At 43.5% G+C, this 14,804-nt stretch overlaps 1 protein-coding gene across 1 annotated transcript; it reads left to right on the forward strand.

Annotated features, from left to right (window-relative positions):
* The first annotated feature begins 1,654 nt into the window (after window positions 1–1,654).
* On the forward strand, window positions 1,655–14,137 carry LOC120640150. The gene is made up of 9 exons (XM_039916025.1): window positions 1,655–1,737; window positions 3,064–3,247; window positions 3,361–3,559; window positions 3,752–4,023; window positions 4,147–4,311; window positions 4,421–4,522; window positions 5,008–5,094; window positions 8,939–9,455; window positions 13,863–14,137. Exons 1-9 carry the CDS (start codon window positions 1,655–1,657, stop codon window positions 14,135–14,137), a joined length of 1,884 nt encoding a protein of 627 aa, XP_039771959.1.
* The last annotated feature ends 667 nt before the right edge of the window (window positions 14,138–14,804 follow it).

The following is a 14,804-nucleotide window of genomic DNA, read 5'->3' on the forward strand; positions in this document are numbered from 1 at the left end:
TGAACTTGTCAAACAATTTACAAAGAATCTCCACACATTCCGAAAAGAAAAGACCTTTAAGGTTAAATACCTCACAAACCAAGGAATGGTCATCATGAAGATGAGTACCTAACACTATAAAGTGTGCACAATATTTTGTGTTGGGATGAGCATATAATTATCCTGAAGATATGGGAGAATTGAATGAATGTCGACAACACTACCTCTAGAGTTGCAAATGTTTCTCTAAACGAGAACATGGATCCAAGACTATAGTCCATGGCAGAGTTGCATGAAGCACTCATATCGGGTCAATGAAAGAAAGCAATTGAGGTTGGACCATGAAGAAAGTATTTCAACCTAGAAGTTCAAACTATACAAGTCATTGTGAAATAATGATATGGTAAAATGCAATGGTTCATATGTCTTTCAAAAGACTAGTAAACTCCCATTATGTATGAATAATTATTATGCGACATATCTGGCAAATGGCATGAAAGAAAAGAAATATTATGCAGTTAATCATTGGATTATGAAAATCCATGAGAAAGGATCCGTGAAGGACTCATTTTCCTCGAAGGAATAAAGTAGCAAGAAATATAATTAAATCTCATACTAAATATTAAAATGTCTAAGGTAGATAATATTCTTGAATGAACATTTAAAGTTTCAAGAAGAGCATATCCTAGAAGGAATAGATTGTGTAAATCACTTCTATCTATCATGAGAAAATTTCTCATAGAAGAGAAATATTATTCTTGAAGAATTGAAGATTCCTGAAGAAAATAGTCAATGAATGACTTATCAGTCAATTACTAAATAAACACCAATAATCTTGAAGATACAAGCGAAGACTCGTACAGACCCAAATGATTAAGAATGAAATGAGGAATAAAATGGCTTTGAATGTGCCATACAAGCACCTGCATGTGCCCATATAGCTGCTAGCTAGCACTGAATTGTAAGTATCCTCAAATACCATAGAGGGTATATTGGTGACTGGCAAATTGAATCATCCCCTTCAAATGCCAAATGAAGACTGTCGGTACCCTGTAGCAGGGATACCCACTCTTACCGCAGCAAGGCAGGACCCGCGTAGTTATCCGTAACTACGCGTAAGGACAGAGTAGCCAGGCCCCACCGGTCAGGCTCTTTCCTCACCAGGCCAACGGCCCCGGACCCGCTCCTCGCCTGGGGTTGGGTCCGGAGACACCACGTGTCTCTAAGGAAGGGAAGCTCCGAGCTGGCAGCCGAGGTCTCGGACCCCCCCATAGGGGTCCGGGATCTCCTGCGCCATCCGGACCCCCCTTTTTCCGTGTGGGGTCTAGAGCCGCCACGTGCCCCGGTGGCACGGGCGCGGGCTCGTGCGTGAGTCCTCCGCAAGGAGACTCGCCCACCCACCGCATTTAATGCGTATGGTTGAGGCGTGCTCTGTCGCCTCGGCACGCGGGACAACCTTTGTCAGGCCTCACTGTGCACCGCGTATTACCAAGGTGCACAGTGCGGCCGCCTGTGCCGCGCCCGCGCAGAGCCCGTCTGCGGCATTAAATGGATACGATGGCACGGCACTTTTCCATCATGCTGCCTACGCCGCTCCCTACACAGCCGTTCAGCTACGTGGCAGGTGATGCCACTAGCTACGTCTGGCATTGTCCCGACAAGACGGCGCCTGGACATGATGAATAAGGGACACCAGGAGCAGGCAAGGGACTACAAAAGAGAGATCCCCGCTGCCTGCGACGCCATGATGTATGAACAGTACGTTAGTTTATACTACACCGTTGGGCCCACTTGTCGGGGACCCAACAGCCATGTAAGCGCCTCCCTTGAGATATAAAAGGGAGGCGCTCGCTGCGCACGACAGACTTCAAGCTCTCCACACACACACACCAGCCCTGGTGAGCTCGCTCGCTCTCGTGGAAAGGCAATACAACACACAGTGGACGTAGGGTATTACGCTCCGGCGGCCCGAACCACTCTAAATCTTGCTGTGTTCATCGTGTTCTTGAGTGAAATCTAACTGGGACTAGCTAACCCCCGAGTACACACCCTCTGGGCTAGGGCGGGTGCCTTCCGCCACCCGGCCGTGGTTGCAGCACCACGACAAAGACCGATTATCTATAGTGGAAAATGCTAAATAAAGATCTACTGAATAGATCATTGTCTAGACTTTGCATACACTAAAGAAGTAAGGATTGAGTTGCTAATGTAGTATTCAATTTCAAACACTGAGTTTTGAAAGAGTAACACCTAGAAGGTATATAAATTTGCAAGTCATTGTCCCCATATTCTTATGAAAGGATAAAATATTTATTTGTATTGCATAATTACATAAGTGGTTATTACTGCCGGAAGCATAGCTCCTAATCGTAGTCTAGAAGTCTCTGAAAGACTAAATGTATTGTATTAATTAAATATTAAACCTCATACGCAATTATTTTTGAACACCGAAGTTCAAAGTATGTCGCTATGAGGGGGAGTATATTTTTCATTGAGTATTACCTTGAAGGAATCAACTTAATAATTAATTTTTGATTTACCATGAAGGTGTCACTTGATTGTTTAAGATCTTGTAGATCATTGTTGCAAGAACCATGAAGTTCAAACATAATCTTGAAGATTGATCCCTATTCATGAAGAATAGTAAATATAGAATTATATGTAACCAAGAAGGTTTATTGTTGTGCTCTTTTTCCTTTTGTGAGTTTTTACTTGAAGGTTTCTCACGTATGGTTTTTAACGAGGCAACATATGCAATACAATTGCGGTTGATATGCACTCTTTTCTCCAATGACCGTTTTTTCTGCTGGGTTTTCGGATGGAGTTTTTAACGAGGCATATGCTTTCACGATAATCGCCCAAGAGGAAGTGTTGTAAAACAACCGGACTGTATATAGAAGGAAAAGAGGACTAGAAGTCCTAGTCCATGTCCAGTTGCTTGTGGGCTCTTACCATAACTCTAGTCATATGTCGGAGTATATATATGAGGGAGGCCTTCATTGTAAATTATCGATACGAGAAATAAAGAGAAGCTCTACCTACATTGTATCTTGTCTACTTGTGTTCTTGTACTTATCGTGAGAGGCGTGAGAGGGAGAAGATCCAACCATTGACGAAGTGTTTTTACAACACATTTAACGGGCAGCAGGGCGCCCTCTTGACTCCTGGCTCCTGGGATTCTCCACCACCAGCTGCTGCTGCTAGCCTGCTACCAACAATTCGCGCATTTCTTCGTGTTTCTCCTTCAGTTCCTCGCTTGCATCTTCTGGTAAGCAAAATCTCTTCTTGTTTCCTCCTCACGCCCCAGCTGATGTGATCTTTGTTCGGACGCGCTGCTATATGGTGGAATCTTACTACTCTTTGTCGATGGCCAGGTGCTAGCTAGATCAAGTTGACCCTTGCCCCGCCGCCGCCAGTGACGATGTCACTCTGGTTCTCGTCGGAAAGGTTGGCGCCGGCAAGAGCGCCACCGCTAATAGCATCCTAGGTTTCGACGCGTTCGCGTCGGAGTACTCCTACACCAGCGTTACCGAGACGTGCCAGATGAGGAGTCTTAGCATCCTAGGTTTCGACACATCTGGTAACATCTCTCAGCTCGATCAGTAGCCTTAACAGACACTTCCGGTCATCCTACAAGTCTAAATCTGTACTAAAAAAATGCGTTGCTGCCTCATGTGAAAACTTGTTTAAATATTGTTGGGTATTTAAGTCCACTGGAAACACTTGTTGGCCGAAGACAACTCACAACTGGGTACTCCTTTCTCTTCGTCAGGGCTGTATGACATAAATGTCAAAACCGAAGACACCCATAAGGAGATTGCCAAGTGCATGGATATGTCCAGGGACGGCATACATGCCATGCTCATGGTTTTCTCAGCTGCTACTAGGTTTACGCCTGAAGATGCGGATACAATCAAGTCCATCAAAATATTTTTCGGGGAAAAAATTGTCGACCATATGATACTAGTTTTCACATATGGGCATCAAGTAGGTGAGATGACCTGGAGGAAGATGCTGACTGACAAGAACGCAAGATATCTGCAGGTCTATTCTCTGTCTAGCTTGGTGTTACATCCAAATCTTCTCTCGAATGTATTTCATAAGTTCAGATCGAGCTTTTCTTCTATGTTTGTTGTAGTTTAAATGTGTATTGCCGTTTTTCCTCAGGACACAATACAGGCATGCGGAGATAGGGTCCTTCTCTTTGACAACAAGTCCTATGATGAGCTGAAACTACACAGACAACTAGTGGAACTGTTCGATGCAGTGGACACTATAATAGCACGCAATAGAGGAAAACCCTTCTCAAACCAGATGTTCGCTCAGATTCAGGTGGTTAAGTTTACTGTTTTTTTAGTTTTTGCCCCCTGTTCTCATCTGTTTTTGTGTCTTTCAACCAACTCATTAGTTTTATATTTCTCTTTGTTATTTATTATTTCAGGAAGTGTATGCCACGAGAGAAGACATTCGTGTCCAGACTGAACAAATGTTGAACTCTCAGAAAGAGATATATGATGGGCATATTATGCAGATTGCAAAGATGGTAATATTAATTTCAACTTTAAACACATAAATACATATATTATTGGTTACATTGTGGAATCAAGGTTAAATGGGATTGCAAATTTTGTCAACTGTGTATGGATGTGTATGAAAAAATTGTATATATGTCTATTTGATCCTATGGTGAGTTAATTGAGCTCTGTTATTTGATTCGGGAAATGTCTTGGTGTCTTATCAAACAAACTATGATGAAAGTACAAATAGCAATCCTCATAGTTTTAGCTTTTTAGGGCTAATAGATTGTAAAAAAATTGGAGGTTACTAGTTAACTTGGCATTCACCCCATACTTGCAAAAGCATTGAAAATAAAATTGTATATGTGAGTTGCAAGACCTGTGATTAGCATATCTTTCTCTTCTCACTCTGCGTAGATGAGAATTTTTTCTTCCCTTTATTTCTTGTCTTAATTAATCTCATCAGTTCCTAATTTATATATGTTTCTTACACAATTCATCGTATCAATAGGTGGAGGAAAAGCTTAACACTACAATAGAGAGTCTGCAACAACAACTAAGGGAGGAGCAAAAAGCAAGAGAGGAGGCCGAGAAAAAGGTAAGAGAAGCAATGCTAGGATCAGAGGAGGAGATCCAAAGACTAAGGGAGGACCTAGAGAAGACCCGGCAAGACAGTGACAAAGAACGTCAGTTTTATGAGAAATTCAAATGGATGGAGTGCACGATTATGTGATCGTCTTCAAATGGGAAATTGTTCGGCATGGTTCATGTATGATTTCTATCTGCTTTCTTGACTGGAGACTCAGTGCCATTCATTACTAGACGAACCTGTTTTTCGAAAGATACTAGATGAACTTGTGCCTCATGCTATTTATATGCTTTGAAGTCTAACCTTAGTACTCTATAGTAGTTGAAGAACCTTATCTTCTTCGATTTGAGACTTTGAGTTATCTTACGCCATTGTACCTCTTGTGGTATTAGTGGTGATCTAGATATGAATTCATCTATCAAGAAAACCTAGTTGATTTCCTGCTTCCGTGAAATGTTGCAAATTTGATGCCATGCACTTGGCAGCAATGTTCATGTACTCCATCAGATTTCTTTCCTATATGTGCCTTACTTTCCACTCTGACTTTCCTGTCTGGATGAAATTGCCTAAAACCCGTGTAATATCACCTCTCCTCTATCATCTTGCACACTTCAGCAATGGTGTGTAGTACCTTGCTCCTCGGCCTGGGTTCTGCACATTCCAGTAATGGCTCATTTCCAACCCAGTAGTGGGTATGGTCTGCCCATCTTAATCTGAATCTGAAATCTTTGAATTAGTCATTGATCTCCTATCTCCTGTTCTCGCCGAAAGGCTTGCAAGTTGCAAACATGCTGCCTTTTCCACTTGATAGCAGTGTTGTATCTAGTATGAAGCGCATCTAGGCCGATAGATGCTAATGGTAAGTTTCGGTGATTAATGACAACCGTATGCGACTAACGTGTGTTTTGAAAGAAAAATCAATGATTGAATTAGTCCCATATGAAATGTGAAAGGAGACCCCTCAATTCAAAATAATCATGCGTGCAAAGGATTAAATTTCAAAGATTAAGGACATTTCTAGTCTCAAGTGTCACAAGGAGATGAAGGACACTTGATTTAGCTAGGTTTTATAGTTTCTAGTTCTTGACCGTACTATTAAGAGGGGTTCATGAGTTAGTAGCTTGACCAAAATTGAGTTGGCCTTATGAGATCTAGCACACTCGCTCAAAAACAGCTCAAGATAGTCAAAAGAAGTCAACAAAACACTTGGAAGAAGAAACAATCGAAGTAACATTCAACTCCAAGTCAATTCAACTGAAAATCAAGAAAAACTGCAGCACTGGTTTAACCGATGCCTTAGCATCGGTGCATCCGACGTTTGGCGGAAGTTCCGACGCCCCTGTCGGCCTATCTCCTCTGGATGCAAGCTGAAATCAAGTCAAGTCACTCTATATCACCGGTTGAACCGATGGTCCCAAGCAAAACACCGGTGTATTAGATGTACTTTATTCCAAAGAGCATGTTTGGTGGACCTCAACTCGCCTTCAGCACTGGTTGATCCGACGCTTCAAAATCAACCATCGGTGCATTCGATGTACTATGTTCCAGAGAGCTTGTTTGAGTTGATCAGAGAACCTCTTCAGCACCGGTTGAACCGATGACTCTTCGGAGCATGCACCGGTGCAATGACGTAAGCCTGGATACTATGTCAGAACCCCCAACGGCTACTATTTGGACACAGAGAGACCGGTTTAACCGACGCCTTCACTTTCTAACTCGTCGATTCTTCCGATGGTCATGATTTTTCTGCAGTGGACTTCCAACGGCTATGTGACCCTCTCCACTCTATATAAGGGCACCCCCTGGCTCATTTAAGCTGCCTTTGACGCATTGAATACTTGAGGCCACCCTTGAGAAGAAGAGAGAGTGCATTGAGCAAAAGAGTAATGATCTAGAGTTTGATAGTGTTCAATACTTGAAGAATTCAACCTTTGCAAGTGTAGCAAGTGTGCTTGAGCTAGGGCCAACTGAGTGTAGGTCAAGTGAAGTCTTAGAAGCTTGTTACTCTTGGTGTTTGACGGCACCTAGACGGTCTTGGTGATCGGAAGGTTCTTGGTGAGCTCTTGAAGTTTGTGGGAGCCCCAAGAAGAGAAGTTTGTACACGGTATGAAGCTCGCCATTTTGGAGATGGAGAAGGAGCATTCTTAGTGATCACTTGCTCCTTGGTGAAGCAAGGGAGTGATACCCTTGTGTGGGTGCTCCAACGTCGATTATGGGGTAGTGTCAACTCCTCGATACCACGGGAAAAAAATCCGGATGTCTCGTGTCCTTTGCATTTACTTCAAGCAATTAAATTCTTGTGTTCTTGCTCTTGTTCTTGTTTGCTTGTAGTTTGACTAGGACAATTTGCATGGTAGTGTGAATCTTTGTTTAGGACTTGTTGTTGCTAGTATGGTCTTCCATAAGCAAAATGAGCATATTAGTGTGTTTTCCTACCTAAGGATCCTTTGCTAGTGTGCTCTAGTCATTAGGTTTCAAATTTGTAGATTAGGCAATACTAGTCTAGGTTAAGGACCTTCTAGAAATTTGAAAAAGTCCTAATTCAACCCCCCCTTCTTGGGCCTCGATCCTTTCAATTGGTACCAGAGTGTAGGCTCTCTTTTCATAGGCTTAAAATCCTAGAGATGGCCCCAGGGAGTAGTGGACCGCCCAAACTTGATGGGAGAAACTATAGCTATTAGAAAGCCCGCATGACGGGTTACCTTGAGGCTCTCCGTGTCATATGTTGGGAGGTCAACGAAAAACCTATTGTTGGTGATTGGAGTGAAGACCAAGTTAAGTACCATGCTAGAGCCAAGAATGCTTTGTTTGATGCTTTTAGTGAGGACATCTTTGCACGTGTCCATAGCAAGAAAACGGCTCACGAAGTTTGGAAAGAGCTTGAGACCATTCATGTTGGGTCTACAAAGCTTCATGAGGAGAAGTACCAAGTGCTTAAGGAAAAACTCAATGATTTCAAAATGTTCCCCAATGAGTTGAATAAATGTATGCTAGATTGAATGTACTTGTTGAGGACATTAATGCTCTTGAAATTTCTCCTTTGACTAATAGTGACATCATCCGAAAAATTCTTCATTCACTTCACAAGCCCAAGTACAACATCGTCACCTCATTGCTCTATGAGAAAGATCTATCAAAACTTGAAGTAGGTGAAGTTGTTGGAAAAATTTGATCTCATGAGATGTTCCTCTTGGGAGAAGTTGATCCTCCACAAGCAAAGAAAGATCTTGCACTCAAAGCTAAGAGTGATCACAAGTCCAAGAAAAAGAACAAGTGCAAGGCTCCCTCACCAAGCTCAAGTGATGATGAGGCTAGTGATGATTAAAGTGATGAAGATGATGATGTTGAGCTTGCATTCCTCATGAGGAAGACCTCCAAGATGATATCAAGATTAAACAAGAAAGGGTACAACTATGATCTAAAGAAAAACAAATTTCGTATACGAAAAAGCAATGACAATGCCAAGAAGATGTGCTACAATTGTGGCAAATAGGGGCATCTCTCCTATGGTTGTCCCGAACCCTCAAAGCTCAACAAGAAGCAAGATGATGATGACAATCATAACAAGCACTCAAAGAAAAGCCATGAGGAGAAGGACTTCAAGAAGAAAAGGTCTTTCAAGAGAAAAGAAGATATCAAGGCTTTTCTTGGAGAATGAATCACCCATGGGGAATCCTCAAGTGATGATTCAAGTGATGATGAATCCAAGAAGAAGATAGTGGGGATTGCCATGCATGATTATAGTGATGATGAGCCACCTCTACCTCCACCACCCATGTGTCTCATGGCAAGAGGTAACTCTAAGGTGAGCGATGATGACAACTCCTCTAGTGATGAAAGTGAACATGGTTTATCTCCTAATGAAGTGCAAACCATCCTAGATGAGTACCAACAAGTGATCAAGAGGTACAAATCTAAATGCAAAGTTCTTGAAAATGAATATGCTAAGCTTAAGGCCTCAAATAATGAGTTGCTTATTAGACACAATGAGGTAGTAGAAACTCATGATACATGTATTGTTTCTAGCAAGCAACTTAGAGAGGAGCATGACAAGTTACTTGCTAAGCACAATGAATTGAATGTTAAACATGAGAAAGTAGTTGTGCTTAATAAGTCACTTACTTCATGCAACAAGAAACTTAAATTTAATTATGCCAACTTAAGTATGAAGTATCAAGAACTTGACCTTGCCTTTGATGCCTTGGATGAAGAACTAAAAGAAACTCAAAAGGAAGTCATCAAAGTCAATATATCTACTTCTTGTGATGATCTTGTGGAGTTGCCTCACCCTACTATTTATCATCATACTTCTCCTTCTTGTTCAAAGACTAACCATGATAGGGAGAAACAACTTGAGGAGGAACTTGAAAGTATGACCAAGTGCATGTTTAATATGACAAAGGGAGAATACTTGCATAAGAAGATTCTCTTCCACAATGCAAGACACTTTGGGACAAATGGACTTGGATCATTTCCCAAGCCTCTGAAAAATTGTCCCAAGTCGCCGGAGCTCAAGGCATGCTTCAACAAGGAAGTTGGCTCATTTTGCCAATATTGTCGCATCACCGGGCATCATACAAGGGAGTGTCCAATTCCTACTCGCCCACCTCCTACCTTGCCTCCTAACTATAAGTCTCAATTCAATGAACATCATTTCTTGTTAAGCAAGTTTAAAAGTGGCAAGGTTGAGGCAAAGTTCATTGGCACTCAAATGAAGGAAAATCTACCACACCAACTATGGGTTCCTAAAGCTTTAGTAACTCATGTCAAAGGACCCAAACTTGCTTGGGTTTCCAAACCTTAAAAGTGATTCATTTGTGTGTAGGTGAACTACAAAGCCGGTGGAAAGCATTGGGTGCTTGATAGCAGATGTACACAATACATGACCGGCTATGTAAAGATGTTCACCTCACTAAATGAAGATGTGGGCGATCATGAACATGTCACCTTTGGTGATAACTCAAAAAGAAAAGTGGTAGGTTTGGATAAGGTAGCCATTACCAAGGATCTTTCTATCTCTAATGTGTTGCTTGTTGAGTCAGTTAGTTTCAATTTGTTATCTATTGCTCAACTTTGTGATTTAGGACTAATATGCACATTTAGTGATAGTGAGGTTGTAGTGACAAGCAAGGAGGAGAAGAGCTTAATATTCAAAGAATTTCTACATGGTAACATTTACCTTATTGATTTCTCATCCAATGATGCAAGTTTGGCGACATGTCTCTTTTCCAAGAACTTCATGGGTTGGCTTTGGCATCGCCGCATTACACATATTGAAATGAGCCAACTCAAGAAGGCCTTCAAACGAGGTATGGTGGTTGGTGTCAAAGATGTTACATTTGATAAAAACAAATTGTGTAGTGCTTGTCAAACCTGGAAACAATTTGCATCATCACATCCCATGAAGGCTTATTTGTCAAGATCAAGAAGCTTGGAGCTACTACACATGGATCTCTTTGGGCCAACCACCTACAAAAGTCTTGGCGGTAATCTCTATTGTCTTGTAATTGTTGATAATTATTCTAGATATATTTGAATTTTCTTTTTAGAGGACAAGAGCAAGACTATGGGAATCTTCAAGACTTTTGTCAAGCAAACTCAAAATGAATTTAAGTCAAGTATTGTGAAGGTCCGGAATGATAATAGCATGGAGTTTTGGAATATTTAAGTTGAAGAGTTTTGCAATGACATTGGCATCAAGCATGAATTCTTATCATCTTACACACCCCAATAAAATTGAGTGGTGGAGAGGAAGAATAGGACCTTGATCACTCATTTAAGAGCAATGTTGGATGATTATGGCATGTCACAAAGATTTTGGGCGGAAGCCATCAACACCGCATGTCATGCATCCAACCGGGTCTATCTTCACCGCTTCTTGAAGAAGACGCCCTATGAACTTCTCATTGGGAGGAAGCCCAACATCTCATACTTCCGAGTCTTCGGTTGCAAGTGCTACATCTATAAGAAAAGGAAGCACCTAGGCAAGTTTGAAAGTAGATGTGATGTTGGTTTTCTTGTTGGTTATTCATCAAACTCCAAAGCATATCAAGTATTCAATAATGCCACACGCATGATTGAAGAAACTTGTGATGTGGAGTTTGATGAGACTAATGGCTCCCAAGGGGAAGAATTTTCTTGTGATGATGTAGGTGATGAACCACTAAGGGAAGTCATGAAGAACATAGCCATTGGGCAAGTCAAGTCAAAGGAGGAAGTTGAGGAGCTACCAAGTTCATCGACTCAAGTTGAAGCCACTTACAAGTCAAGATGGCAACGGGTACAGAATACCCGCAAATCCGTGGATACCAAACCCGTTGGGCATGGATTTGGGTATGGGTTTGTACCCGTGGGTACGGGCGCGGGTACGACTTCAAACCCGATGGGTATTTGCTAACGGATTTTTAAATTTGATATCCGAACCCGCAAACCCGCTGACATGTGGACCTGTAACACCCGGTTTATAAAAGAACATAAACCGAGCAATCATATACGCGCCAGGATCAAGTCACACGTATATACAACAGAATGAATAGTATATCACAGCACATATCACGAATAAGACATAATAAATAGAAATACGAATGTTATTTATTACATTAATGACAAAATGTCTGATACAGCGGAAGTGAAGTACAAATACGGTAAAAGCTCTCCGAAGCTAAGTAGGGCGCCACAGGGACGTCGACTGGGAGACGAATGCCTAGAAGTCCTCGTAGTCCTGGTAGCGCTGAGCGAACTCCCTCGCGTCGGTAGGAACTGAGCAGCAGTAGAGTGTCCAAAGAGGAAAAAGTAGAGAAGAGGCAAGGGTGAGTACACAACTTGTACTCAACAAGTATAACACAAACTATGAGGCTCTAAGGTTGGCTGACTCAACTGCATTAGCTTTTAAGTCTTGGCAAAATTTTATTACAGCTATTTACTATGAGTTGATGAATTACCATTAACCCAGTTACATAGTAATTAATCAGAATTAATCATGTTGCTACTGAGAACCAAACCACAACCATACCAAACCCCGAGAGGCACCCCCTCGTTGGAAGGAGCTAACCCCACTAATCAAAAGGAGGATCTGGGCCACTCATGACCGTGAGCACGGCTAGTATACCAGTTTTATACTCTGCAGAGGTTGCACATCTTTACCCACAAGTCGTGAGCTACGCTAGTTGTTCATCACACTTCCTTAGGTGAGATGACTAGCAAACTCACTACGAGGCCTTTACAAAGAATCTCGTTGGTAAGGAGTAACCGCGAGGGTTGGATCGGCGACTATGGAGCAGGTCTAGTGGGCGTCATCGACGAGGCCACTCAGTACGAGGGACATAGAAGCTTACTACCCTTGCCCCATCGGTAAGTTACTCCAAACCAAAAAGACCTAATTATTACGCCAAGACCGTCCAATTCCAGTCTTGTGGTAGCGCTGTTGTCCCAGGTTGTCGCTCTATGAACCGGTCCTTATGGAGAGTGGCCAACCAGGCAGTAAGCACCGTGCCGGCCCCCTAAACCATGTTTCTAACAAAAACCCATTTTAAATGAGAAGTGAGCCACTCAAGCCACACAAAGGGCCACTCTCAGAATTAAGTTGCATATACCATTAATCAAATTAATTTAAAAGGACCATTATGTGTTATAGCGCGGCACCTAGCACAACTAACCAAAATGCAACCCAAGGGATATATATAAAGGATAAATGTGGCTAGGAAATCCTTATAGGCACACAGTATTAAAATGCAGTATGAAAATGTATTTAAGGTGATAGGTGGTGTTCATGTTATACTTGCCTTCCTCAAACTGTCCCTACTGCTCAAACTGCTCAGAAGATGGCTCTTGGCACTGGTACTGATGCTCCTCCGGTAGCTCAACGTCTACTCACGAACACATGGCCAAAACAAGGCACAACAATAAGCATACAAGCAAATACTAACAAAAACTAAGAAACAGTACATCAATACATAGAAACAGCACACTAAACTAGTCTAAAACTATTCTATGCGTTACAACGATCGCATGGATATAAAGAACACCTAAAACGGAGCTAAAACACATAATCTAGGCTAAAAATAAGTTCTAGGGGCTTATCTGCGAGAAAAACTAAGTTCCAGGGGGTTTTCTGCAAAAGCCGAGGGCCTAAACATAATTAAACCTTAGTTTCAGGGGCTAACCTGCAAAAACGTCAAGTGTGGACTGCGGGTTCTATTTTGTGAAAAGCCAGGGGGTTATCTGCTAAAAGCTGGGCCCAACTGTAATTATTTTTGAAAGCGCCTGGACTGCGGGTTGAAATCCATAAAAGACAGGGGCTCTTATGCAAAACGTGTAGGGCGAAGGGGTATCTTCAGATCTGATCCATTGGATTCAGATCGGGCGGCTCAGATCTAAACGGGGAACGATCTAATCGCGGCCATCGCTTTCGGATCCGATGGCTGAGGACAGTTGGGGGCGCGGGCGGTGGCGGAACGCGTCGGCGGCGGGTTCCCGCGGCGTCGCGTGGGGAGAATTCTCCGGAGATGGCGGCCTGGGCGCTACAGGCGGTGTTTTGGGCTGCGGTTTGGCTGTGGAGCTTGTGCGCGGCGCGGCTAAACTACCTAGGCACTCAAAACGGCCGATTAGGGGCTGGGCGTGGCTCGCCACGGCGAGGGCCGGCGCTGCAGCAAAGGTGCTCGCCGGAGCGAGGGTTCTGGGCGATGCCAAGGGCTACGGGCTACGGGAACTGGCGCAAGGGAAGGAGGGGTTTGGGGTGTAGCTCACCGAGGCTCGGATCGAGCGGGGGCGTGATGCAGGTGGCGCCGGCGGCGAGAGCGGCAGCGGTCGTGGTAGGAGCTTCGCGGAGGTCGTCACGGAAGTGTACGCCGGGCCTGCTAATCCCCCCAATCGACTTGTACGGGCCCTGCGGTGGTGGTCTAGGAGTCAAAGGGGTGCGGAGGTCGCCGGCGGCGGCAATTTCTTGCGAATGGGGCTCACCTGCGGCGGCGGCTTCGTGAGCAAATCCGGCGTGGGTGTGGTCATGAGTCGGAGCAGCGGCTCGGTGCGCGTCTGGGCGTCGAAGTGGGGCTAAGGCGGGGAGTTGCAAGGGTGGAGCTGCAGCGGAGCGGCGTGGCCACGTCGGCGCAGAGGTGCGGCACGGCGGGGCTGCACTATTGCGGCGGCTAGGGTTGTGCGGGTAGGGAGCAGAGGATCGGGGTGGTTTAAAGAGCCCTGGCCGAAGATCTCGGTGTGTGGGATAGTGTAACACCCGGTTTATAAAAGGACATAAACCGAGCAATCATATACGTGCCAGGATCAAGTCACACGTATATACAACAGAATGAACAGTATATCACAGCACATATCATGAATAAGACATAATAAATTGAAATACGAATGTTATTTATTACAATAATGACAAAAATGTCTGATACAGCGGAAGCGAAGTACAAATACGATAAAAACTCTCCGAAGCTGAGCAGGGCGCCACAGGGACGTCGACTGGGAGACGAACGCCTAGAAGTCCTCGTAGTCCTGGTAGCGTTGAGCGAACTCCCTCGTGTCGGCGGGAACTGAGCAGCAGTAGCGTAGCCAAGAGGAAAAAGTAGAGAAGAGGCAAGAGTGAGTACACAACCGTACTCAACAAGTATAACACAAACTATGAGGCTCTAAGGTTGGCTGACTGACTGCATTAGCTTTTATGTCTTGGCAAAATTTTATTAAAGCTATTTACTACGAGTTGATGAATTACCATTAAC

The sequence above is a fragment of the Panicum virgatum genome, chromosome 7K (genome assembly GCF_016808335.1).
Source record: "Panicum virgatum strain AP13 chromosome 7K, P.virgatum_v5, whole genome shotgun sequence".
NCBI lineage: Eukaryota > Viridiplantae > Streptophyta > Magnoliopsida > Poales > Poaceae > Panicum > Panicum virgatum.

Coding starts and splice junctions, on each gene's coding strand:
- LOC120640150 (XM_039916025.1), top strand. CDS start 1,655: ATGATGAATAAGGGACACCAGGAGCAGGCAAGGGACTACAAAAGAGAG. Junction 4,024..4,146: donor AGAACGCAAGATATCTGCAG/GTCTATTCTCTG, acceptor GTTTTTCCTCAG/GACACAATACAGGCATGCGG. Junction 5,095..8,938: donor GAGAGGAGGCCGAGAAAAAG/GTAAGAGAAGCA, acceptor GAACATGGTTTA/TCTCCTAATGAAGTGCAAAC.